We start from the raw sequence: 27,161 nt of genomic DNA on the forward strand, positions 1-27,161 counted from the left end.
CTGTTACCTGAGCACCGTGATCCTGATTTTCCGGGGGTATAGAGCCCTTTGATACATTGGCTAAAAGTCCACACCCTGTTTACCAAACATAAAGCCTTCAGTAGTCTACCAATCAGCCATGGGGAGTTCTGGGTCCCTGAATCTTCTTTGGGCTCAGAAAAAATGGGGCACAGGCCAGTCATTTAGGCTGTAGGTAATGGACAGCGTCCAGCTGCTGTTCCTCTGCAAAGCTGGCTTGACCATAAGCACTGGTATGTCTGCTCTTAGAGGAAGCCGTCTTAGGAGAGGGGCTCCCAGGGGGCCTGCGTAAGGTAAGCAGAGGGGACCCTCCACGCCTGCAGCTCTCCTCAGCAGAGAAAGGGGAGCGGGGGAATCCCTTCAGACTCAAGGTTGGCCCAGAAGAGCCACACTGTCTCCTTGCTCTTCTGTGATCATCAAGGACTCTCAATGGGGTGCTGCTGCCTGGGAGGGCACAGGTGGAGTTGTGTGGCTGACCTGTGCCCTCCGCTGAGGTCGAGTTTCCACAAGTTTAACCAGAATTAGTCAGAATTGAGTCCTAAAGGGGAATGCCCACTGAAGGGGAGCAAGGCTGGCCCGCACATGCGATCCCTCAGCTTTTCGTCCTGCTGCCTCCCACTGAAGCAGACCCGCCATATGTAGACAGGTGTGCCACCCGAAGAGCTGGGCAGTGACACGTGCCAGAGAGCAACCTGGTGTAAGGGTGACCACACCTCCTGTTCCAGCTGGGTCTGGCCCATCTGTGTGATGGGTCTTGGTTGATTCAGTGAAGTGTTTCTGTGCTGTGGAACACGGCATCAAGCCCTGTCTAGCCTGTGAGCTCTGATTTCCCAAGCAGGAGCCAGCTCTACAGAGCCTCTCAGTTCACCCAACTTGGCTTCCTTCCCCCACAGACCTCCCTCATGGATCCCCACAGCTGGTACGAAGGGATATCGGGCTCCCGGTGACACACAGGTAGGTTAAGCTGTGGGGAAGTGCAGAGCTGACCCGGGCTTCACGGGGGCACTGTTGGGTCTATCGTGGTAGCTCTTTGCCTCTGGCCTATCTGCTTGTCTTACAACAGAGCTTGAGCTCTTGAGTTATTTAACCAGATACCTTTTGGGCTTTCTGGTCCCCACTTGAGTCTTATTCTCATCCTGCTGAGGGAAAAACACTCTCCCTCTTCAAGAGAAATAGGACCACAGTCATGGGAGGAAGCTACAAGCTTTTCTGCATTCGCCCCATGCCACACGGGTCCTCAGGCCATTAAGGTCATCCTCCATGAAGTGTGTCAGAAACCCATGTTCCTAAATGTCTCCCATAGGCTCCTGTGCCTGGCCGCCTGGATTGATTTTATTTTATTTTTGAGACAGGATTTCACTGTGTAGCCCTTGCTGGCCTGGACTTACTACGTAAACAGACTGGCCTCAGACTCACAGAGATCCTCCTGCCTCTGCCTCACAACTACTGGGGTTAAGGGTGTGCATCATCACATCCAGCAACGATCTGGATTTTAGCAGTCCCAGAGGCTGATTTTTGTTCATATAAGAGGGCCCCTGGAGACCTTTGGTGAGGACCACCCGGAGGTCTGTCCTCAGTGCTCACGAGACGAGTGTGCTAGCCATGGGGTCCTGGACGGCTTGGAGGACAGTGCCTTGGGTCGCCCATGCTCTGGTTGTCCCTGCTGAAGTCTGTTGTAATCACAACAGGGAACACTGTCAGGGGCTCAAGGGCATTGCAACTTGCCTGTGGTTTCCATGGAAACTGTGGGCTATTTTCCAGCTGTGCTGATGCTGGCCTCAAGTTCTTACCCAAGGGGAGTTCTAGCTCCCAGGGGTTGAACAGTGCATCTGAGGTCGCCGTCCCAGGGGCAGAGGCTGAGCCCTCATATGCAGGCTTCTGCTTGGGGTCTTGGTCATGCTGGGATCCCTCAGCCACTGTCTCTGGGAAGAGGATCTGGGGCACACACAGCTAGAATAGACCTCCACCCACCTCTCTGAGTTGGATTTTCCAGATTCCTGGACTCACCTAACTCCTGGAGGTGGTTGTAATCCTCAAGTGAGATTTGTGGGCGTGTGACACACTGCTGCACAAAGACTGTCGCTAGTCATTCTGCTGTGTTGCAGTGTCCCCTGAAACTGAAAAGACTGTCTGCGCGTCCCTGGGCTGGCTTTGTGCTTTGGTGCTAGAGGACACTGCTCCCCTTAAATCCCAGTTCTCCTCCCAGTCTATCTTCTGGGTTGTTTTTGTTTTGGTAAATATTTAGACTGAAAATACATATGCTCAGAATTCAAGAGGTTTCTTCGAAGGGAAGAATGAAAATTCCTCACCCTCCTGCCCCAGCTTCCTAGTGGGCCTGGGAACAGGTCGTGTATCCATGTAGGGATGATGTATACAGGCGCGCGTGTGTGTGTGTGTGTGTGTGTGTGTGTGTGTGTGTGTAGCTTCTTGCTTTGCTTTTCCCCTCTTTAAATCCACGTGATTTACATAGAGCAAGACACACATAGTTTTTAGCTAGCCCCTGTGTACATGCAGGTGAGGATAAAGAACATTCCAGCACCCCGATAGTCATCTTTGGCTTGTCGCGGTTGCTCTTGCCGCCACCTGCCATTACTCCCCGAGCCTGCTGTCACAGATGAGCTTTCTCTGTGCTTGGCCATCAGCAATGGCGTCATGTCCTATTGGACTTAATTTTGCCACCTTGTAGTGAGCTTTGGAGGTGGCTGCTCATGTGTGGAAATAGCTCCTGTCTTCCAGCTGCATGTGCTCCTCTGTGTGGATGGACTGCACTGTGGTTAACTGCTGAGGTCATGGTTTTCCAGCCTTACTGTGATACAAGGCTGCAGCAGCACTGTGTCCATGTCACGTGACCTCTCTCCCGGAGGACTAATATACTGGATAAATACCAAGGAATAGAATTGCTAGATCTGAGGGCGTGCCCACCGGTGCTGGTTGCTAGTGCCACCCTGGGCGCCAATGACCACACAAACTTTAAGATATTGTCGGCAGCTGGGAAATCCAGATGCCTGGGGGAGGAGCTGTGACGCCCCCCCCCCACACACACACACAAGTACAGAACTCCTGGGGTTCTGGGATCAGGCCAAGACTCCCTTTACATGGGACCTATCCGGAGGCTGGGCTCTAATCCCCATGCACATTTCTACCCCCTGCAGGTTCTCCACGAAGTCATGGCTGTCACAAGTGTGCAACGTGTGTCAGAAGAGCATGATGTTCGGCGTGAAGTGCAAACACTGCAGGTGATGGGGGGTGGGGCAGAGCCTTGTCCTTGTAACAAACCTGTCCCTCATTCATGGCCTTACTTCAGGGTGGAAGGACTTCCTCTAAGCAGCTGGTCACAGTGCCGCAGGGCATGCCAAGTGCTCGAGACTCCTTAGGAGGTAAAGTGAGGCACTGTTGAAAGAAAGGAATATTTGAAGTGTGTTTTGAAGGAGGAAGAGGAGTTCCATTAGAACCTACTTTGGGTAGATGGAGGTAAAAATTCAAGGCAAGGAAGGAAGTGAGGACTCCTGGGATCAGGAGTTCTGAAGAGATGGGCTGCCTGGCGGGCGGCAGCAGAAGCAGGGCTGCCTTACGACGGGGTAGGGTGGGAGGAGGTGGAGGTTTGATACCAGCTCAGCTTTGCTGTGTCATAGCACAGGGTTCCCAGTGGGAAGGGACATGAGTAGAGACAGTGAGGGCCGACAGTCCATCATCTGCCATCTGTTGCCCGCACGCCTTACAGAGGGTGTCCTGGAGTCTCAGTTTCCAGCCGGCCCTTGCCCTGATGTTACTGTGTGATGTGCAGTGAGGCACTTGCCTTTTGGGGGCTATGTATCTACCATGTAGACATCTGAGAAGCTGACCTCTCATTATCTGCGCTGCCAGGAGTTGACAGTGTCTGGGCTGTTGTCAGGACTGAGGCAATAGTCTCTTGCAGGTCAGCCTGACTGACTGTGTCCTGATGACTGTCCCTGGCCTCTGAGGAGCTCCTGGCCATTTGGTTATAAAGGAGATCCTCAGCTCCCATCCCGATATGGCCAACATACGGTGGCCCCTGAACCCCACACTGCTGAGTCCTATACTTGCAGTGGTAGAGCAGCCTTGGTTCATTAGCAGGAACACTGAGACCTATGGGACAGGCTAGCTAGACCCAAAGGAAAGTCCAGCTCTTTCTGTTCCTGTCTGGGGGGCTGCCCATCAGACTGTGTGGCCAGTGACTGAATGAGGACACCTTTGGGGCCCCAGGGTCCTTGATCTATAGAACTATTCTTTAAGATCAGATTTGCCCCTGGCTTGCTTGAATGGAGGAAGTTCTCCCTTTAAAAGCAGAAGAGAGAGGGCTGGAGAGATGACTCAGTGGTTAAGAGCACTGGCTGTTCTTCCAGAGGACCTAGGTTCAATTCTCTGCACCCACACGGCAGTTTACAACTGTCTGGAACCACAGTTCCAGGGGATCTGACATCCTCACACCGTCATACGTGCAGACAAAAACATGAATGTATATAAAATAGAAATCGCTTTAAAAAAAAAGCAGGGGAGGTATTTATGGGGACAGAGACACTGGCTACTGCATGCAGTGTGTCCTATACCTTGGTGCTTGTTGAGAGCTTTGGGGAAACTGAGGCCACAGCAGGGTAGTCAGGGTGATGCTAGGGTGCCTGCTGGTGTACTGACTCTGCCTCCTTTGCAGGTTAAAATGTCATAACAAGTGCACAAAGGAAGCTCCCGCCTGCAGAATATCCTTCCTCCCACGTGAGTGTTTCCCTTCTACCATACCCAGGAACTGGGGTGAACTTTACAGCCTCTGTTCCTAACGGATTCCCTCCTTTCCAAACAGTAGCCAGGCTTCGGAGGACCGAGTCTGTCCCCTCAGATATCAACAACCCAGTGGACAGAGCAGCAGAGCCCCATTTTGGAACCCTTCCCAAGGCTTTGACAAAGAAGGTAAGCTGGTGGTGCCCTGTGGGAGCCCTGCCAGCCCCAGCCTTGGATTCCCTTCCACAAAGCACCCCTCATCAGGCTCAGTGGGGAAGTGGGACACCATGCTACAATCCAAGATCTGTGGCACAGGCAGGGTTGAGACACTCCAGGGATCCTGGCTTAGCCACAGAACAGATATAGTTATGTCCATATTGGGGTTATGTTCGGTAAGTTCCAAGGCTCACCCCCTCCACCCTGCCCCACATCCGTGAGCCAACATATCCTGAGCACCTACTTTGTGCCAAAGACCTAGAAATTCTGAGAGCACATACATGCTTCATGATACAGATGCAGAAACTGACTCCCACAGTGGAAGACCCTAGCAAGTTCCCCTTGGCCTCTTTGATACAGGCAGTACCCCATCCCGATGGCCTGAGCAGCCCCACAGACCCTATCCACTAACACTAGTACCCACTGTGGGGGAGGGAGGCTGGGTTTCAACACTGAGTTTTAGGGGGGCACAGACACTTGGGTCCTCAGCCCTGGCTGTGGGTTTTCACTGTCCCTTTTTGTGCTTCTGTGACCTTGGATGAGTGACCAGACCTCTCTGAGCCTCGTGCACGGATGGTATGGAATGGGAGTAACAGAACTTCGTGCATGGCCACTGGGTTGGGAGCCACTGGGGTGAGGGCTGGGTCTATCTGTCCTGTTTCTCTCTAACTCTTCTTTTGCCGCCTTCCCCTCCCTTCCCCAATTTCTTTTGGCACAGATGTCCCCAGAGGTCTAGGCAGTACTGTCCCCTCCTACACATTTCTGATATCCGCATTGTCTCCTGGGTGTGATAGACAGTTGGAAGCATTTGTGTGGGTTATGTGGTGCTTGTAGTGTAGCTGTCACTGCGCTGCCCAGACTGTGGGTGACACCAGCTCAGGTCACGAGTATGTCCAGGGCTGCACAGCCTGCTCGGTGGCCCACGTGCTGCTGGTGGCCCACGTGCTGCTCCTGCTCAGGCCAGTGCAGCTTATGGGTCCTGGGGGTGGAAGGTGGGGGATGGGTGGGTCTAGAGCCTTGGAATGGGAACAGAAAAAATAGGGTGGTGTTTAGTTGCTGCTGTGTTGGGGCAGCCATCCTGGCCAGCAAGGCCAGCTTCAGCTCTGTGGGTTTCAGGGGTACATTGCACACCCCAGTCTTTAGGTCACACAAGAGAGAAACTGGTTATTTGTGTTTTGGCCCTGTTTTGTCTAAGGAGTTTCTTTCTGTTTCGGAAATTACTGGCATTGGGCCAGACCTACAGTCCACCTAACCCAGAGTGTCCCTGGACCCCTCTTGGGCCTTTTGGCCTTTTTGAATTGATTAAGTCCATCTAAACCTTGCCTGGAACTTTACACTTCTTATTTATCCTTCCACAGCTCCCAACCTTTCTCCATAGCCCACAAGCCATCTGTTGGCAAGCTCTGGCTAGCCTGATCTAATTTAGGTGACCATGCATACTCGTAAAGGCATGGCCAAGTCACAGCAGGTGTGAACCAGGCCTGCCCCTCGATCATTTCCTGGAGTCTCTCTTAGAAATTTCCTTCTAGCGCTGGAATTGTTTTTCCTTTTTGGAGACAAGTTCTCACGTATCCCAAGCTGGTCTGGAATTCACCTTATGGCCAAGGCTCAGTTCAGCTTCTTAGCCTCCTGCCTCAGTGTCCTCCTGAAGCACTATGCATAGTTTATTCATGGCTGAGATCAAAACCAGATCTGGGGGCAAGCGGCAGGCCAACTGAACCATATTGTCAGTCCTCAGCTCTGGAATTCTTAACTCTGAGACAGCAGACAACATTGGCCCAAGCCGCTGCCTCTTCCGGAGTTTTGTGGGGTTTTCTGGGTTCCTTTACACTAGGACAAGATCACAAAACCACAGACTCGGTCTGCTTCCTGCCGAAGGCCTGGCACACAGCAGAGGCTGCATAAATGTTGGTCAGAGTGTAAATTAACTCATTAAGAAGGTACCCAGCTCAAAGCCAGGCGGGTGCTGGGGTGGGAGTCATGGTCACCAGCAAACGATCCTCAGCTGTCTGCAGCCGACAGAGTGTGCCCAGGTGCAGAAATGCTGGGCACTGCGGAAGGACGCAGAGGAAGAGTGTAGCTCAGGCAGGCTTCAGATGGGCCTGGGGAGAAGGAGGAACTGCAACGAGAAAGATGGGCAGGAATCGCTGAGGGGAGGGTCTCTAAGTGTCCTTCCATCATATATCAGTCCCAGATAATCTTGGGGCTTCAGAATGGACCCCAAGGGTCTCCTGTCCTAGTCTCTACCCATGGAGCCGGAGGGGGCATGGAAGGAGGCTCCAGCAGGTGGCAGCAGCCGAGTGGAGCGTGCAGCCCTGCTCATGCCCGCATCTCTGGTCTTGCAGGAACACCCTCCAGCCATGAACCTGGACTCTAGCAGCAACCCATCCTCCACCACGTCTTCCACACCCTCATCACCAGCGCCTTTCCTGACCTCATCTAATCCCTCCAGTGCCACCACGCCCCCCAACCCATCACCTGGCCAGCGGGACAGCAGGTTCAGCTTCCCAGGTATCATGCCTCGGGGCTTTTCTGGCTTCTTGGCTGGCCCTGCATTGGACACAGAGCCAGAGCCAATCCCTAGTCCAACACAGAACCTGGGTTCTTGGGGTGACCGGGGATGCCAGCCTGTGCTTGGGGTAACTTCTCTCCGCCGTCATCCTCTCCCAGAGCTGCTGTCTACACTTGAGAGTGTCGTGATAGGCAGTGGGGAACAAGAAACCTCCAACCGAGCATAGGGCCCCTGTTGTATACCCAGCTCTGTGCCTGGGACCAGCTCTCCATTCCTTCCTGCACCGCCCAGAGACCATAGGGAATTAAAATAAGGTGCTCTCCACTGAGCAGGTGAGGATGCCGGGTCCTGGGGCAACTCTGGGGGAGCAGCACTGAGCCCAGCTGCCCTCGGATGCTGTGCACAGACCCGGGTGCCCCGGAACTGCGAGAGGAGCCATGAGTTTGCATCCTGCCTTGCTGTCAGTTCTGGTCGGCCACACTGGGCTGCCCTGTCTGAGGGTGCAGAGCAGGGCCCACTTAGCTGTCGCCTTAGCAAGAGACACCAAGCCTCAGTCCTGGGCTTATCTGCTCTTCAGCCCTAGGGTGGAAGCTGTTGAGCGATGCTCCTGTCTGTTGTGCCCACAGAGTCCAGATCAGTCCCCTGTCACTGAGCCCTGGAGTTCTAAGCCCAGAAAAACAGAGTGCCACCATACTCCTCAACCCTTCACCTGGCTAATGACCCACACTGACCCTATACACAGCCAGCAGCTGGCCAGGCGGCCTTGGGCCCATCGGGGATTCTGGGACTTCTCTTGGGGTGTGAGGGGTAGGACTCTTCCATCCCTTGTTCTTGTGCCTTACATAATATGCACGTGGCTGGGTTGCTCCTAACAGTGAAGTCTGTGCCCTGCATGCCACCCCACCCTCCGGTTGAGCCACAGCCCCTGGATTAGCTTCCTTTCCCGCTCGTTCTGCCTTTACTCTCTGAACAAGTGCCCTTTGCTAAACCATCTAGTTTGGGATTTCCCAAGAAGGGCCTGTGTGAAAATCGAGGGACCACAAAATGTCTTTTTTATCATGTTGATCGGACCCTCTCCACTAACACAGATGGCCCGGGAATGCGATGGTTCCCACCGTCCCCTACGCAGAAGCGTTACCCTCTCCATGACCTTAGTGGACTCACGAACAAATCCTTCTAGGAAGGACTTGAACCCCCTCCCACCACCTACCTGTCCTGTGCTGTCCAGGATCCTCACAGATGCGCTGCACAGGATAGCCTGGGCAAGCTCATGTATTCCCCCATTTGCTGTAAGGCACTGCGGGGGTTACTGCCTCCTCGGGTCCCAGAGCTGAGGTTAGACTCTGGGTTCCAACTTCTTGCAAGGCCAAGGCAGGAGAATGGAGACCATGTATTTGAAACCAGCCCAAGCAAGATAGCAAGCGTCTCAAAACCATAAACAAGTGGTACGTAATGGTCCTCAGTCTGCAATCTCAGACAGCACTTAGCCTGATTCAGAACTCGGGCAGCGGGGTTAAGTTGTTTCTGGGTGGGGCCAGACTGAAGGGAAGGAGGGTCTTCTGCATACGCCGTTGGACCTTGTCAAAGCCAATGCACCCCTCCCCCCTCCCCACCGTGTCCACTGGCCAGGGTTATACAGCAAGGGACCCTCTGAGCTGGTCTGCTGCCCCATCTCTATTGCAGCTACACCACTCCTGCGCTAGCCACGCCCTGATTCTCTCCTAGTTTGGGTCCCTTTCCTGGATGGCTCCACCTTTTCTCACTAGAGCCCCTGGGGCAGAGCTGCCTAAGCCAGTAACCACTGCCTGCCCCCCCCCCCCAGTCCATGCACCCCTCCCCCGCTGCCTGTGCACTGTGTGACTCACCTCCTCTTCTGTTTAAAGCTGCCTACTTCATTCATCATAGACAGCAGTTTATCTTCCCAGGTGAGTCTTCTGCATGGGTCCACTAACTGCCCCTTGCTGACCCTCTGCCCATCCCGCCGGGTGCCTTCTCCCCACACACTTGAGTCCACTGCAGCTGGGCGAGAGGGTGAGACATTCTGGAGGTGTGGACCCTTACGTGGGCAGTACCTTGCGGGATGGGGACCCTGGAGTCCATCCTTCCTAGCCTTTTACACAAAGTGCAGGGAGCTGGTTCAGGGTGGCACTGCTAGGAAGTGACAGAGAAAGCAGAGCTCACACATTTGCAGAATGACGGAGAGGAGCTGCTTGCGGATGGTGCCTGGTGAATAATGAAGGAGGGAAAGCCAATTTGGGAAAGTCTCACAGGCATAGTCCTCTGTCAGCTGGCTTTGCCTTTCCCAGCCTTAACACATGGTGCCCCCTGCTGGTCATCAATGGAACTACTTCCTCACTGCAGAAAGTTTGAAGGAAAAACTTTGATTGGATTTGAATGGATTCCCTTCTACAAAAATCTGTTTTTGCACACCCATGCATTTGACCACACTCCTTCCTTCCCCTTCCGGCCGTATAATCAATGCTTTTCTCCTCCGACTGGAAGTGCTCAACACAGTGGACCGATGTGCTTTGCCCAGACTGGAAGCCCCTGTAGTTTTGGTTATTCCAGGCCTTTCCATCTCCCAGATCAGCTCCACTCAGGAACTGAGTTGCAGCATTTGGCAGTCCTGTCCTTGTGACACGACTCAGGTGTGATCGTCAGCTGTCAGGGCTTGGGGGATCCCCTCTTTTGTATGGTCCCCTACCTCCCAAGAGCCTTCCTGGTCACAGGCTCTAGGATATATACACTAATGTTGCTTCCCAATGAGGAACCACAGCGCTTCTTCCTGCATGGCCTGGTTTATGCTGCGGGTGGGGCGTAGGGCCCCATGTGCCAGTTGTAGCAGGGACAGGTAGGATCTGACTGTGCAGTGCGCTCTTAACCTCCAAGGGCAAGTGCGAGGCTTCCCAGACATTCGCCCACACACCCCCTTCCTGCACCACATCTGAGGCACGCATAGCTTCTGGAATGTTCTGAGCATGTGTGAACATGCTGGCCTGGTGATCTGGAGGCCATGTGGCAGTGACTGGAGAGGCTGGAGATGTTTCTGAGGCCCATGGACCCCCAACACTGCCTGGAATGTTTGGCACATGTGTGTGTGCCCGATTAAGAAGGCCTACGGCTTCTCTCAGAGTTTGGTTCCACTGAGAAAACTTTTCAGAGAAGGAGTTTAACTGAGGGCCGAGGAGGAAGGTCTTTGTCCAGGACAGGAGAAGGGGCTACTGACAGCTTGAGCTGTTTCTACTTCCTGATTCTCTTTGTTGAGAGAGGGGAGCATTGACTCCCGCCACCTCTCTTCATGTAGCACTTGGGCTCTGCTTTTGGAGGGAACCACCTGTTTCTGGTGCCCCAGAGGTAGGTCTTTGTGCTACAACTAAACTACCTCGGGTCAGGGGTCAGCCTCAGCTGCCCAGCCTGGAGCCTCCTGGTGTACAGACTGAATTTCCTCTTCTTACCCAATTGGGCGACCCACAGCTACACTGTGCCGGTATCACGGGTGTTATCAGGTGCTATAGAGCTGCTGGCTCTGCCACTAGCTAGGCAAAGGGAGGGGGGGTCCCTGCTTTAAAAAGTGATGGCCAGCCCTGCTTCTTACCAGAAAGACTCTACAGAGGGACTAGTGTTAGCTTTTGCCACTCATAGAGTCGTTTGGACCCAGGACAGTGGTATTAATTGTTGGGGTCTCTCTTGAGTCACTCAGGTAGAGGCGCTGTCTGGGCTGCCATGGAGACCAAAGGCTGTAGACTGAGCCCATGGCAGCTTGCAGAACACAACCAAATCCTGGTGGAAGAGGCCGGAGGAGCAGCTCAGGAGAGGGGGGGGTGTCCCTGGTGTGCTGGTCTTCGGGGATGAAGGAAAGCTCTCTCACACTTTGCTCCTGTTTCCTCCTACAGACATTTCAGCCTGTCCTCAGGCAGCCCCGCCACCGTCCAGCACAGCCGACAGTCCACGGTATGACCCCTCCCCGGCCACCTCCCGACCCCTCCCCCCTAAATTTCTGACCCTCTGGTTCTGGGCCAGCGTGCAGGAGAGTGAGGCTGATTCATCCTCTGAGCCTGGGGGGAGGGGGGTGATCTGCCTCCTGGCAGCGCTGTGAACCCCACAGCAGCAGGCTTGTGGCCCGGGAGGGAATCACAGGTGAACAGAGACCAGCTAAACGTAACTCCCGCCCGCCTCTGCATCCCCTCTCCATTAGGTGTCCTTGAGCACTTGGCTCCTGGTCGCTCAGTTCTCAGCCAGTATAGTAGGTCTCCCGGAGGGTGCGACCACTCAGAGGGGTTAGATTAGCCAAGTGCACACAGCGAGGGTGTGATAGCCAGGTCTCAGAGGCGGGAGGGGGGCCCTGCACCATGTGCCGTGAGGGCCAGGGTGATAAACGCCCACCCTCATCCTCACCCACTCCAGTCAGCCTCCTGCTGGAGTCCACGGCCTCCACACTGCCTCCTCCAGGGCCGCCCTGCCCAGCCCAGAGCCTCCTTGACAAAGCCCATTCCACTCTTAGGCTCGACGACCAACCCAAAACAGATGTGCTGGCTGTCCACGAAGCAGAGGTGAGTGGGAGCGACGTGTCTCTGTCTCTGCCCCCCCCCACCACCACCACCTAGGATGCTCGGGTAGGTGGAAGGCACTGGGCGTGAGGGCGCCGAGCCTGTTGCAGCAGCTGTGGGTGATACGCGACGTATAATGTAAAGTGCAAGCCAGCGAGCTCGCTGAAAGACCATCTCTGTTCTCCGCTTCTCACTCCCAACCCACAGCCTGGGAGCTCAGTCAGTCAGCCTCAGCCTCAGCCTCTCTCTGCTCTCAGAGCTTGAGAGGTGGTTCTGATCCGTGCCCAGAACCGCTGTCTTCATCTTAGTCAGGAGAGGTGGTGTGTGCCCGTCATCCCAGCTCCTGAGAAAGTGCAGGTCAGTAAGATCAGAAGCTCAGAGTCACCCTCAGCTACAGAGTAAGTTGGAGGCGAGCCTGAGCTACAGGAGCCCTTGTCTTAAAAAGGAAGAAGCCCGGGGCTGGAGAGAGATGGCTCAGTGGTTAGGAGCACTGACTGCTCTTTCGGAGGTCGTGAGTTCAAATCTCAGCAACCACATGGTGGCTCACAACTGTCCATAATGAGATCTGATGCCCTCTTCTGGTGTGCCTGAAGACGACTGCAGTGTATTCAAATATAAGAAATAAATAAATCAAAAAAAAAGAAAGAAAGAAACAAAGAAAAGAAAAGAAAAAAAAACCCACTGGCTTGACCTTCAAATGGAAATGTGAACCCAGCTTAGGTCTGAGCAGAGCAGAGCAGGGCGGTGGAGGCAGGGAGCACAGGGGAGCACAGGGGAGCACAGGGAGCACAGGCATCAGAAGCTCACCGTTCAGACAGAGAATACCAGGAGGAGGCCAGGGTAGCAGGCATGGCGGCGCCTGGCCAGCACTCCAGGAGGAGAAGACCCAGACTCACTCCCTCTTCCAGGCGGAGGAGCCTGAGGCTGGCAAGTCGGAGGCAGAGGACGATGAGGACGAGTTGGATGAGCTCCCCAGCTCCCGCCGGCCCTGGCGGGGTCCCATCTCGCGCAAAGCCAGCCAGACCAGCGTGTACCTGCAGGAGTGGGACATCCCCTTTGAACAGGTGGAACTGGGCGAGCCCATTGGGCAGGGCCGCTGGGGCAGGGTGCACCGAGGGCGCTGGCATGGCGAGGTGGCCATTCGGCTGCTCGAGATGGACGGCCACAACCAGGACCACCTGAAGCTCTTCAAGAAAGAGGTGATGAACTACCGGCAGACCCGGCACGAGAACGTGGTGCTCTTCATGGGGGCCTGCATGAACCCGCCTCACCTGGCCATTATCACCAGGTAAGCCACGCCCTCGGGGCCCGTGAGCAGCACAGCTCCCTGCCCCTGAAGCCTGCTGCTGTCTATGGGTGCCCCAGAGAGCGAGGAAAGTTGTCCGAGAGAGGACAAAGAAAGACAAAGATAAGGATTCATTTCTGCATCCGCATGGGACCCTTGACCAACATCCGAGCTGGGTGTGGCAGCACACACCTGGAGTGCTAGCACTTGGAGGTTGGGTCAGGAGAATCTTGAATTTAAGATAGCCTGGGCTAAAGGGCAGTGGTGGTGCACGCCTTTAATCCCAGCACTCTGGGAGGCCGAGGCAGGTGGATTTCTGAGTTCGAGGCCAGCCTGGTCTAGGTCAGCCAGGGCTACACAGAGAAACCCTGTCTTGAAAAACAAAAAACAAAACAAAACAAAAAGATAGCCTGGATTACATAGCAAGACTCTGTCTCCCATCCAAATAGTAGTAGCAGCAGCAACAACAATGATAATAATAATACTACTACCACCACCACCTCTGGGCATAAAGAAAATCCCAGTGTTCTGAAAAGATGTGAAGCGGAAGACCTGCCCACACTACCTTGCCTGAGTGGTTTTTCCCACCAACTTTCCTTTTACTAAATAAAGTAAAGCCTGACAGCCTGGTCTCGATCCCCAGAACCCACAGCGAGGGAGACTTGACTCCCACAAGCTGTCCCCTGACTTCCACAGGCATGCTTTGGTGTGTACACCCATGTACACGCACATAAACAAACAGATATAAAGAAATGTAGTTTAATTTTAAAATATGTAGCTAAGATTGTGCTGGTTCACATTTCTACTTCTGTCAGCTGACTGCAGGCCTGAGGCCTACTCGGGTGTGAGTGCGCTGCTGAGGGCTGAGCCTGGTGCCGTTTAAATGCAGCGAGGGCTGCTCTGGGCCACATCCCAGTCAGTCTTGACGGTTTGGTGTCTCGCTGTGCCTGCTTCTGCTCCAGGATACATTCTGTGCCTCACTTGTCAGTCTCTCTGGAAGACAACGACCTTCCCCAGAGCAGCAGGCTGGATTCAGAAACACTTGACTGGGCCACTTAAACTCTTGACTTTTAAAATCAGAAAAAGGGAGCCGGGGAGAGGGCTTGGTGGGTGATAACACCTGATCCCGGAACTGAGGTTTATAGAGGCATGGGGGTGGGGGGGACATACATGAAAATAGTCTCCCAGTAGAGCTGTGGCTGTCCTAGAACTCACTATGTAGACAAGGCTAGCCCCAAACTTAGATTCACCTGCCCTGTGCCTCCTGAGTGCCAAGAAGAAGAATAAGCAACCTGGTGCCCACTTTTACACTTAGCTTTTGAAGTGCTTGCTGGGGCCAAACTCAGGCCCTCATGACTCCACTCCCGGAGGCCAGGAGAATCCTCTGCAAACTGAGACACCCTGGGCCTGGACCCTGTGCTTTGGGGGAAGCAAGCAAACAACCCCCAAAACAAACATTCATTTTGTGTTCGTTTTCCTTAATACAGTGAACAAGTAAAATTTGCCTTGTTCTTAGAGGTAAAGAAGAACTGAGCAGTGTCGCATCACCAGAGTCCCCTGGTCCATTCTATAAAATCCCAGCTCAGAGTAGCACCACGCATCTCCGGGGAGCAGCTGTGGGTGCCCGGCCTGCAGCCTCCTCTGCCGCCCACCCTCCCTCCCTCTCTCTCTCACTCAAGCCTCCGTTCCAGGAGAGCTTGGAGTTAGTGAACAGGGCTGCACAGAGAGGAGCAGCGGGATAGTCCTCAATTAGCAACAGGATGGGATACCCTGGGATCTAAAAATAATGAAAGTGAGGGCCTGTGTGAGTCCTGGAGACTCGGTGTGGCCTGCTGGGGTCCCGGAGGCTGAGTTCTTCCCTGTCTGAGTTCTCCTGCCCCAGGTGAGGATGGGCTGGGAGTGTGGTGAGCTGTGTCCTTGTGCCAGGAGAGCTGCCAGGCCCTGGGCCTCCAGGAGTGGGCGTGCATGTGTGCGTATGCATGTACAGCTGAGCTGCAGCAGAAGTGCTGGTTGAAGAACACGTGTTCTTTGTGTTGGGTAGGATGGAGAACCTTCTAGAAGCAGGTGGGAGGAGTTCCCCTCACAGGTTCCATAGAGCTGGGGCAAACCGGTACCAGCTCTGGGCCTCTTACCCATCCCTACTGCTCAACAGCTTCTGCAAGGGGCGGACATTGCACTCATTCGTGAGGGACCCCAAGACGTCTCTGGACATCAACAAGACGAGGCAGATCGCCCAGGAGATCATCAAGGTAAAGGGGGCCGGGGGTGGGGGATTCCAGCCACCTCTAGGGCTCTTGGTCCTTTCCTAGGCCTTATCTGCCTGTGTTAGGTGATTTGTGGCTCCTCTGTGTCCTCGCTGGGACACCTCAGCCTGCCGTCTCATCCAATCAAATGCAGAGCTCCACTCGGGGTTAATAGAACTGAATTAGCTGTGAGGAAACACTGCGTGCTCTAAAGACAGTGTCCCTCTAGCTGTGTGACCTCGGGGAGGTTGTTTAGCCTCTCTGAGCCTCAGCTTCCTCCCCAGTAGATGCCAACACAGGGCATTAGGTCAGAGCAGAGACAATGACATCATCTGTACAGAGAATAGTGCCTGGTGAGGCTCATTAGCATCAGCAGTGGGAACACCCGTTTTGCTTCAGGGCATAAAACAATCCTCACTATTTGCAAATCTGCTGCTGGTTATCCAGACCCCAGCTCAGCGCCTGTAGCTCTTTTCCACTCTCATTTTAAAGATTAACTAAAGGGAGCCTCTCACTCATTGCTTAAACAAACCGCTGAGAGGGCTGGAGAGGCTGCTCGGGGGTTAAGAGCATGTGCTGCCCTTGCAGAGGACCTGGGTTTGAGTCCCAGCACCCATGTGGAGGTTCACAAGCACCCTTAACTCCAGTTCCAGGGGATCTGACCCCCTCTTCCGAACCCTCTCTTCCAACCCCCGTGGGTACCAAGCATCACATGCTGCATGTACATACATGTAGGCAAAACACCCATAAAATGAATATATCTAATTAAAAAAAATAGTAAAATAAAGCCAGGCTCTGTGAATTCCAGAGCTTGGAAGGCTGAGGCAGGAGGACTGAAAGTTTGAAGTCAGCCTGTACCACATAGGGAAGAGAGATCAATCACCATGTCTCCAAACAGAAAGCCTCGAATACTGAGTCCAGCTTCCTCTCCTTTTTTCCTGTGTTGAAGAGCTCCAGCCTCAGGCCGGGCATGTGTCTCGGTTGGTGCGGTGCTTGGCTAGAGTGCACAGAGCCATGGGTTCAGTCCCCATCACCACCAGAAGCATTACAGTGGCCCACACCGGGAATCTCCACTTGGGAGAGAAGCAGGATGGTTACCCTTGGCCACCAAGCAGGTTCCAAGCCGGCCTAGGCTCCATGAGACGACTCAGAAGAGCGGCCCCTTGCAGCACAGCTGGGCTTCAGTTTGCCCCGTGTCTCCGCTGACCTTCCTTCTTATGCCTCACCCCCCTGTGTATATGGATGTCTTTAGAAAAGATCATCACGCCGGGTGGTGGTGGCACACACCTGTAATCCCAGCACTCTGGGAGGCAGAGGCAGGCGGATTTCTGAGTTCGAGGCCAGCCTGGTCTACAGAGTGAGTTCCAGGACAGCCAGGGCTATACAGAGAAACCCTGTCTCGAAAAAACCAAATCCCAAAACCAAAAAACCAAAAAAAGAAAGAAAGAAAAAGAAAAGAAAGAAAAGATCATCAAGGTGGCATTTGGGGACAAACCAGAGTTTCAGTCTGTCCCTTTCCCATCGTCATGCTTATAAATTAAACCTCTAAGACCAAAACCCCAAGGTGGCACCCCCAGCGTGGCCCGTGGTCTTTCACCCGGGACTCTGTTCCATCTCCCCACCCCCACCTTTCCCTACTCCCCCACACTTTCTGTCCTTTCTCAGAACCGGGAGCTGTCCTCTGAGTCATGTGAGCCAAGGTGGCCTGGGTGGCCACTTCCAGGGCCAGAAGGAGGTGACACAAAGGCTCTGGATTTACCTCTGGCCGCCTCTCCTTCGTTTCCTTCCTGTTGAAACCCCTCCTCTTCCCCCTGGGGGCCCCAGATCAGCACACCACCCCCAGCTCACTTCCGTTTTAGAGCTCTGAGGGTCAGAAGAGGAGCAGAGACACCTGACCTTCAGTGAGAGGCTTGCAACCTTGGGGTTGCCATGGAGACCCTGGGAAGCCCCAGGAAGCCCTGGGAAAGGGCTGATGGTCCAGGCTCTGCTCTGCAGCCTGTCTCTTCAACTGCCCTTTCCGGCTGTCACATCTGGTTTTTTGTTTGTTTGTTTGGATGGATGGTTATTTGTTTTGTGACAGGGACTTACATAGCCTTTGCTATCCTCAAATTCACTATGTAGCTGAGGATGGCCTTAAACTCCTCCCTCCATCTCTCAAGTCCTGGGATTGCTAATGTAACCCACCAAGCCCCACTCAAATGTCTATAGTGTGAGTAAGCCTCAGAGAGGGACAGCTACTTGTCCTTAGTCAGCCCACGGCGGAATCTGTCACTCGGGCACTGGGGACAGGCTTCTGCCTGGTTTAGGAAATGGCAGTTACATTTTGCAAAGTTTAGTTTGCATTCCAGTCAGAGTCTGGGGAAGGGCCTCTCACTGGAGGACAGGCCCCAGGGGAGGTCACAGGCCTCGCGCTCTTGTGTCTTAGAGCAGGATTCATGTGGGTTAAGCTCTCTTCTGATACTCCCTGGAATGGATTTGTGTCTGGTTGATAATGTTTCCTAAAAGTGGTTTTTATGTTTCTAGGCCTGTGACCCAAACTCCCTTATAGCCAGGGACACTTCTGGGAAACCTCATGTGGAGGCTGGGAGGTGGGAGGAGGCCGCAGCCAGTCAGGCCATTCTATTGTAAGGGACGGCGTCTTGCCCTGGAGGTGTCAGGAACCTTAGGAGTCCTGAGAATTTGGGGATTAGTGCTGAGTAGCCGTGGCCGTAATGAGATCCGATTGTCGGGTCATGGGCTCTATGTGCCTGACCCCTGATGACCCCTGAATGGTCAGGCCAGAGCGCAGGCTGATGGGACTCACCTGCCACATTTCACCTGCTGTGTGGCTATGGCCACACTGTGCTAGCCTCTGAGAGGAGGAGCATGGAACCCAGACCTAAGGCCTCACCTGGGGCTCCTGCCCCCATGACAAGGTATTGGACACAGCTGAACTTTAGATCTCACCCTGAGGATGTGTCTGTTACGTGCTCCAAGTTCTGCCTTGCTGAAGAGCAGAACCCAGCTCATCTGGGTTCTATATGCCCCAGCCCAGATATTGATAACCCCCCCTTCACTGTGTGTGTGTGGGGGGCTGTGGAGGGACAGGGGAGGGGAGGGGACAAAGGGCTGTGACTGTGCATGCTTACAGTTGTGTGCCACAGAGGACCAAAATGGGCCCTGGAGTCTTTGAAATTAGAGTTACAGATGGTTGTGAGCTACCCTATGTGGGTGCTGGAAACTGAACTCTGGCCCTCTGCAGAAGAAGGAAGTGTCCCTAACCACTGAACCATCTCCCCAGCCCTGGTCAATCATTTTAAAATCAGTAACGCTGAGTACTTAACACAGGACTGTGTGCACACTAAGCACATGCTTGGTGCTAAGCTACATCTCCAGCCTTTATCACTCATCTTTACGATCCTTGACGGCCCTCTGCCACTCACCGCGTCCACGCCTCACAGTCACCCAAGTCTGAGATGGCTGCTGGGCAGCAGAGTGGCATAGAAAGAGCATCAGCTGGCTTGAGGTCAGATCTGTGCTCCCTGTTCAACTGCTGTGTGACTTGAGGCAGTTCACTTGTCCTCTCTGAGCCTCAGTTGCTTCATCTGTCAGCTGAGGACAACATCTTCCTGCCTGCTGTCTGTGTGAAGATTGGATCTGGGGATGGTTACTGTGTCTTGCCCCGAATAAAGCTCACACTCCCATCTCTCAGCGTTTCCCCACCCACTGATGCAAGGTTGGCTGTCTTCCAGGGCATGGGGTATCTTCATGCAAAAGGCATCGTGCACAAGGACCTCAAGTCCAAGAATGTCTTCTATGACAACGGCAAAGTGGTCATCACAGACTTCGGGCTGTTTGGGATCTCGGGTGTGGTCCGAGAGGAACGGTGAGTCGGCTTTGGGTGTCTGCAAGAGTCGGGGATCTGGAGAGCTATGTGCGTGTGGATACCCCTGGCTGTGTGGGGAGAGCCTCGCCCTCACAGGCTACATCGCCTCAGTTTGTGAAGCTCATGTGGCTTCAGGCCAGAGTTGGGTCTGGGTGATATTTAGGACTCAGACGCTGTCACCAGTGGCTCCCTGCCATCCCCAGCTGTGGCCTCCCTAGACACACCCGTCCTGTTCAAAGGCAGGACCTCCGTGCTTCTCTCTGCTTTCTGCATACCACATGCGAGTGAGTAACAGGTGTGTATAGTCAGGCCACCCGCTCCCCACTGAGGTGTCCCTGACCTGGCCTGCAGGCGCGAGAACCAGCTGAAACTGTCACATGACTGGCTGTGCTACCTGGCCCCCGAGATTGTCCGAGAAATGATACCTGGGCGGGACGAGGACCAGCTGCCCTTCTCCAAAGCTGCCGACGTCTATGCGTTTGGGTGAGTAGCCCGGCGGCCCCCCAATTGTAAGAGAGAAGGCCCTGGGGCCCTCAGACTGGGAAGTGGGCCCTGGGGAGCCATGGCTGTGCTGGTTGTTGGCAGAGTGACTGTCTTTGACCTCTGGTCTCTGGCTCCTAACGTGGGTTTTGTAAAGCTCCGGTAGGTCACACTGTGGTGTGTCTCCACAGGACTGTGTGGTATGAACTGCAGGCAAGAGACTGGCCCTTTAAGCACCAGCCTGCCGAGGCCTTGATCTGGCAGATTGGAAGTGGGGAAGGAGTAAGGCGTGTCCTGGCATCCGTCAGCCTGGGGAAGGAAGTTGGCGTGAGTAGAGGGAAGGAAGGACAGGCTGGGCTTGCGCTCTGACTGAGAAGGACCTCAGACGGGGCTCCAGCTTTCCTAGTGGTGCCGGCACAGGGATTGCTATATCAAGAACAAAAGTGTCAGCGGTGTGTGCCTTGTGTTGACCATATGTGCTGGCCATACCCTGGATGTCAAGACTGCTCCTGTATTTAGTCCTGCCTGTCTAATCTCTGCCCTTGTAACACTGAGGCGCCCCCTAGTGGCAGCGCCATTCTCTATACATTCTAAGAACTTGCATTTACCTATAGACACTTTCGCGTTCATAGGATGTGCCTTCCATCTTGAAAGGCCGCCTGCTTTCATTTTGACCGCTCCCATTTCCTTTCTGCTTGCCTTGGTCGCTGACAGGTTGAGGAGGAGGGAAAGCAAGCCAGTTCGTTTTGACCTGGGAGGTTGGCGGCTCATCTGAGTCTCGGTCCACAGATGTGCCGGGCACTTGAGAGCCTCACGGGGCTCCTTGGGAAATGTTCTATCCTTGTGCCTCCCTCCCCAGCTGCCCACACACCACCACCTGCAATGCTGTTTTGCAGGAGATCCTATCTGCCTGCTGGGCTTTCGATCTGCAGGAGCGGCCCAGCTTCAGCCTGCTGATGGACATGCTGGAGAAGCTGCCCAAGCTGAACCGGCGCCTCTCCCACCCTGGGCACTTTTGGAAGTCGGCTGAGTAAGTACTCCCTCCGTGAAGCAGACCTCCCATCCCACCTGGAGCACCTCTGCCTGGAGTGTCTGAGGGCGCCCTCTGCTGGGCGTGCGTCAGACCACAGTCTGAGGCTTCCAGAGTAGAGGTGCTGAAGGACTCTCATCTACCCAGTTGGTGCTGGAGGCGCCCAGTAATAGGGGGGCACCTCACTTTCACCTGTGGAAAGCCACACATTATTAGACCATCACTGACACCAAGCCTGGGCTAGACCATGGTGAGAGAGTTGTGCCTAAGAGAAGGGGTCAGAGGTCAGGACCATGTGAGTACCAAAACAGCCCCTAATAAGTAGCATTAGTATTGCGTAGGCTGGCACCCACCTAGTCACTGAAGTGTTGAGCACTGGAGGCTTGTGGGCCACACCACTGAGCTATGCCACCCTTGTGTCAGAAGCATTTCCCCCTCAGGCAGCAGGGACCACTGTCATCTCCCTGTATTCTGTCCTGTTCTGTTTCTACTTTAGCCCTTTGCCTCCCTCTCCCAAAGACCCCTCTCCAGCCACAACCGTTTGTCAGGACCTGGGTCCCTGTCGCTTATCTCGACTTCCACAGTGGGAGTCGGGTAAGATCCAGAGTGCACGAACTTTGCCAAGTATCAGGTGGTAGATCCTGTGAGCTTACCAAGTGAGGTGCTGGCATTGGCGGTGGAGGAGGGGCCGTGAGGCCCCAGGGCTGAGCCCTGTGCTGCTGTAGAGCCTTCCTAGGCCCTCTGGGTACAGCCTTGCCCCTCTATGAAGCCATGCCTGCACCGGGCAGGCACTGGCATTCAGAGATGACTCCTGTTTCTGGAAGCCAATCAGCCCCACCTTCTTAGCTCACAGACCGTTACCAGGCCACAGCCACCAGCTCCCAGGCCTCCGTGAGCCTCATGTTCCTGGCCTCTGCTTCGTCAGACATGGGGTCTCTAACTGTCGCTTTCTGTTTTCTTTCCCACCGCCTTGGTCACTTTTCATTTTCGGGGGGTGGCGGCTACACTGGCCTGTCTTGTCATCTCCCCTGTTCCACCATCCTGACTCCTCCACCTGTCTGCTGACTGCCATCACCCACTGGGCTGGACCGGATTCGACGGCTCTCTTCAACTGCTGGTGAAATGGTCTCGGGCACCCCTAGCCGCTGGCGGAGCCGCTACTACGGGAAAGGACGCTATGGTCATCCTGACTTTAAGAGCTCCTGTCCAGTCCTGGAGGAATAGTGTGTTGCCATCATTTGTCTCGTTCCCTGCCTGCGTGTGGCTGCCCTCCCCACCCCTCCCATGCTGTCTCTGCATGCCAGTGTCTCACGTACTTGGCTTTGATTCCCATAATCCACACTGACCTCCTGCAGCTGAAGTGGCCACCAGACTTGTTTGAGAGAGGGTGAGAGAAGCGCACAGTGTGGCAGGGAGGGCCCTCTCCATACCTCATGAGCCAGATAGCTCGCATGCGGGCAAGGGGGATTTAGCTCATTGGGCAAGGCCCCCATATCCCACTTTGGCTCAGCAGAAGAGAATCCAGTGATCCAGTTGTGGTAGCGTATGCCTATCATCCTAGCATTCAGGAGGCTGAGGCAGGGGAATTTTAAGTTTGGGTCTAGCCTGGGATACTTAGTACAATCTCAGAAATTAAAAGCATCAGTGGCAGCTGGGCATGGTGATGGGCACATGCCTTTAATCCCAACACTCAGGAGGCAGGGACAGGTGGCTCTCTGAGGCCAGCCTGGTCTACATAGTGCCAGAAGAGACCCTGTCTCAAAAAGCAAACAAGCCAGCACCAGTGAGTGGCTGGGGTGTGGCCCAGTGCGGAGCTCTTGCTTAGTGTGCTCAAGGCTGGGTTTGGCTCCAGAGCTACAAACACTAATAACAGTGATAATAAATGTAGAGGGGCGGGGAAGGGCCAAGTAAGCAGGCGTGATCATCTCCGAGGCCAGCTTGATCGTCTTGAGGAGCCGAGGTGCCGTGGGGTGCCTACAAGTGCCCTGTGGGAACTTGGAGACTGTTCCTTGTGTCTGCCTGAGGCCATTCTGAGGGGTGGGGGTGGGGCTCCTGTTCTCAGGCGGGTCCCTGGGCAGCTGCCCTGGCTCCTTTAGGCTCAGGCTCTGAGACCAGTCTCCCCTCTGTCCCTAGGTTATAGACCTGGCTGTCTCGCATGTCTTGGGCTTCCTTCCTCCTAATCAGCGACTGAGCTTCGTGACTTCTGCTGCGACTCACAAAGCGCCAGCGGGCACTAACCCAGGGGTGCCATCTCTGCTGCTCCAGACTCCCTGTGCTCTAGTTAACAGCTTCCCTCCCTCCACATGGCCATGGGTGCCTGACTTTCATCACTGCCAGGGCAGGGTGGCACTAACGGGGTGACCCCTCGAGGCAGAAGCTTTCAGCTGCCATCGTTGATAAGATGGTCTCTCCTCTCTTGTTCCCCAGAGCGTGGCTCTCCCTTGCGTTCCTCTGCTCCGGAGCCCTTACTAACACCTTCATGAGCCCATGCTGACCATGATCAGAGGATGGGGAGGGCCACTGTGACCCTCGGACATTGTCCTGCAAAGGGTGTCACAGTCCAGAGCTGCCCAGAGTTGGCACTGAGGTCATGGACCCTGACTGGAGTCCCCCCTCTCTCTCTCATGAAGACAGGACAGTAGACACACGTGTGCGTGTGCACACACACACACACACACAGCAATATAGTTGTGTTGCTGTGAAAGGCATCAGTTTAGAAAGACTGGGTTCTTAGGAGCCACACTCAAAACTGTCATAAACAAAGTACTACCTGCAGACGGCTGCCATGTCTGTTTGGAGTTCATGCCTGTCCCTGACCAGATTTCTGCAGTTGGGCTCAGGATTCTGCTCCACAGTAGCCCCAGTGGACCCCGTGTGAGCACCATTTTTAAAAGGAGTGTGCGACATCGCTGGCCCTCGGGCCTGTCTCACCCAATCCCACAGCTACATGGGACAGCCAGTGCAGAAACAGCAGCTACCGCCATGCTGGGTGCTGGGCCACCAGTCAGGTGAACAAGCCACTGTTTGCCCCCATCCCTGCCAGGTAGGGAGTGTGGCTGAGGCGCAGGGCTTAGGGTGGCCAGGAGCAGCTCTGCCAAGGCTGTGGCCCGAACAGTGGCCTTCACTTAGCTCCTGCCAAGCTTAGCCAGCGACGCCTTACCTCAGGACGAGAGCAGCAGAGCCGTAACCCGTGTCTCTGCTCCTCTTCACAGCATTAACAGCAGCAAAGTCATGCCCCGCTTTGAGAGGTTTGGCCTGGGGACCCTGGAGTCCAGTAATCCAAAGATGTAGCCAGCCATGCACGTTCTCGCAGAGGGCGTCTCCTTTCCGAAACACGATTACGAAACATGCAAACCACCACCGCCTCGAGGAATCGGAAGCATTGCATCCCAGGCTGCAGACTGGGCGCGTGACGCCTCCATGAGGGACACACATTGCCAAGGTGTGTGCCGCTCAGGATCACAGCCATACACACACTCCAGATGATACCACTACAACCGGCGTTTACACGGAGGTCTCTGCCTGGCAAGCTTGATGTTTTACAGTAGGTAAAGATAATTCTGCAGAAGGGTGCTGGCACTGTGGAGCAGCAGGAATGCCCCCCACCCCCTTTCTGGAAGGCCCTGCAGCAGCGAGGGGCCCAGGGTTGAGACAGACGGAAGGAGAGTCGCATGGAGGTGGTTGTACTGGGAGAAGGGCACGTGGCAGGAGGTTTACCTTGGGCTGTGTGTGTGTGGGCCCTGGATCACACTAAGCAGCCTTGGTTAGGAATCTCTCTGGATTACAGGGGTCAGAGTTCCTGGAGAGTTGGATTCAGTTTCTGCTCTGTTCCGGGTTTATTATGCTTTAAAAACGAAAAACAGTGCAGGCCGATTGTGGCTTCTAGACTGATCTGGTGGATCTTAGCCCGGCTTCTACTGCAGCGGGGAGGGAATAGCTACTCATCTCTGGAGATGTCCACTTCTTACCTGAGGCCTTCAGGTAGGCACGAAGGCTGTGGGACTCAGCCCCTATCATCAGACACCCCCCCCCCAGTGCCTCATTCACCCCTTCCCCAAGCGAAGGGCCAGCCCATGGGGTGTGTATACAGTGAATTCTTGGCTAAGGAGGACAGGGAAGGTGGCAGCTACAGCCTACAGTGGCCCTTTGTCACACCAGAAGGTTCTAGATCTCCCACCACTTCCCCATCACATGGAAACCATGTGCTCTGAACTCGGATGGGGGCATGAGACCGTCCAGGCACATCAGTTAGGTAAGCTCTGATTCGAGCCTCAGGCCTCTGTTCATTCCTATGAGCAGGGGGTGCTGGATAGGGTAAGTCAGATGTGCTCCCCAGATGTGCTCCCGAGCAGGGTGCTCCTTGAGCAGAGGGTAGGTGGCGTCAGACTCCACAACCAGAGGAGATAAGAAATGGGGTGGAGCTGAGTTGTGCTTGGATCCAGACTGCCGTGCAGTGGCCATGCGGCTCCCTCTCAGTTAAACAAACTCCCAGTGAAACCGCAGTGCTCGGGGCTTTCGATAGCACCCAAGTCTGGTCCAGGTGTCTCTTAAAACAGGCCACTCTCTGAGAAGTTGTGGGGGCTCCCCCAGCCCCAGCCCCCAGCACAGCTGTTCATGCTACAGGAGAACCGAACGGTAGCATCTTGACCCTGCCTCAGTGTGGGAAGGAAGAGCCATGAGCCTCTCTGCTCAGCTCTGCATGGGCCGTCTAGTCATTTCCTACCCCTTCAGAGTTCCACATTAGCCCTTGACGGGACCTCCCTGCTCCAAAAACCACAGTGTGTCCCCACTGCCTCCACCTTCCCAGTCTCATGCCTGCACCTTCCCAGAGGCCGCGGTGCCTGAGGCCCTGGCCGTCTCCCACTTCGTGAGTGTTGTGATGTCCCCTCACCTGTGACACTAAATCACAGCGGGTGGCACACAGTCCATCGACTGGAGCCTGGGTCGTGCTTTGTGCTGTGAACATTGCAGTTCAGAAAGCTTTGAGCCCTGCATTGAATGTGGTCTTGTGCATGTGCTGGGGGCCAGATAGGAATAGTCGTGGTCCCTGGCTTAAGGAGCTGGCCATCTTCTGGGGGCCAGTATGCTGGGGGCCGACATCTGCCGAGGGTGGAGCTGTATGTACTGCACCCTCCTCCTTGCCCTCCAAGTCCTGCCTCTTCTGCCCTTCATGTAAGAAAGTTCCCCACCATGGTCCCCACTTCCTTTTCTACTTAAGTGACTGTGAATTGAAATTAGGACAGCTCACCTCCTGTGTACCCTCCTTGTCTCCTGGGAAACACATGAAGGATGACGGATACTGTGAATTCAGCCCCCATAGCCACTGTGAAGGCGATGAAAGGCTCAAGCCGTGGAAAACCTGCACACCTAAAGTGTGGGGCCCTTTTCCGGGCACCCTGAGTTCCCAGCCTCACCCCTAGGGAGGCCTTTTACCTGTCAGAGTGGCAAGTAGTGAATCCAGGCTCGTGCTGGGCTGCTCTGATGCTCCCAATCAAAGCCCTCTGCCATTGTCTTTCTGTGGTCCAGGGAGTAGCAAGCCTGTGTTGCTCTGTGGTGACGGGTGGGGCAGGACAGCCACGCTGTGCTGCAGCGCTGGCCAGGATGTCATCTGTATGTACACCTAGCGTCTTCCTATGGCCACGAGGCAGACATTTATTAGCTTATTTTGAATGTGATGTAAAATTTGTACAGTAAAAGTTTTTATATTTTCTATCAATTGCATTTGTCTTCCAGAAATGCTTTAATTTAAATTAAAATGGTTAGTCTTAATGAATGTATCATACTGGGGTTGTTGCCACTGCTAAGAATGAATGTACCCTGTGGCCGAGCCAGGCCTAGGGGTCTGGAGTTTGTGAATAAAGTTTACCAAGGTATCCCGAGGCTCAAGTTTGTTTTCACCAGTCCAGATGACTGTTGGGGGCCATGTGGGTGAACAGCATAGAGGACAGGAATGGGGGGGCTCGGGGGTCTGAACCCCTGCCAGGAGCTAAGGAGCACCTCCCCAAGGGAGGTATTATGGAGCCACGACTGAAGATCAAGAGTTCAGGCCCACTCTCAGCTAGATAGTAAGTTCTAGGCCAGCTGAGGCTACATGGGACCCTAAGGAGGGAGGGGAGGAAGGAAGAGATTATGCCAAGATCTCAGAACAGGTGTCTCTCGAGGCTCAGTGATAAGAGCACATCCTGCTCCTGCAGAGGACCAGAGTTCAGTTCTCAGCACCTGTCGTAGGGT

The 27,161-nt window shown here is 54.5% G+C and overlaps 1 protein-coding gene across 3 annotated transcripts in view; it reads left to right on the top strand.

The window, feature by feature from the left end:
* Ksr1 (kinase suppressor of ras 1) overlaps nt 1-26,803 on the top strand; it is a 129,239-nt gene extending 102,436 nt beyond the window's left edge. The window contains exons 6-21 of one of the 3 annotated variants that reach the window (XM_052197433.1): nt 912-972; nt 3,171-3,254; nt 4,688-4,749; nt 4,835-4,941; nt 7,314-7,479; nt 9,364-9,405; nt 11,374-11,431; nt 11,982-12,030; nt 12,936-13,315; nt 15,465-15,561; nt 19,287-19,420; nt 19,772-19,903; nt 20,092-20,227; nt 20,797-20,930; nt 22,073-22,153; nt 24,143-26,803. In XM_052197433.1, the coding sequence (XP_052053393.1) occupies nt 912-972; nt 3,171-3,254; nt 4,688-4,749; nt 4,835-4,941; nt 7,314-7,479; nt 9,364-9,405; nt 11,374-11,431; nt 11,982-12,030; nt 12,936-13,315; nt 15,465-15,561; nt 19,287-19,420; nt 19,772-19,903; nt 20,092-20,227; nt 20,797-20,930; nt 22,073-22,153; nt 24,143-24,221 (1,802 nt within the window). In that variant the 3' untranslated portion in view covers nt 24,222-26,803. The remainder of the gene's footprint in view (nt 1-911; nt 973-3,170; nt 3,255-4,687; nt 4,750-4,834; nt 4,942-7,313; nt 7,480-9,363; nt 9,406-11,373; nt 11,432-11,981; nt 12,031-12,935; nt 13,316-15,464; nt 15,562-19,286; nt 19,421-19,771; nt 19,904-20,091; nt 20,228-20,796; nt 20,931-22,072; nt 22,154-24,142) is intronic. The other 2 variants (XM_052197434.1, XM_052197435.1) reach the window with 2 other exon arrangements.
* The last annotated feature ends 358 nt before the right edge of the window (nt 26,804-27,161 follow it).

The sequence above is a fragment of the Apodemus sylvaticus genome, chromosome 10, assembly GCF_947179515.1.
Source record: "Apodemus sylvaticus chromosome 10, mApoSyl1.1, whole genome shotgun sequence".
NCBI lineage: Eukaryota > Metazoa > Chordata > Mammalia > Rodentia > Muridae > Apodemus > Apodemus sylvaticus.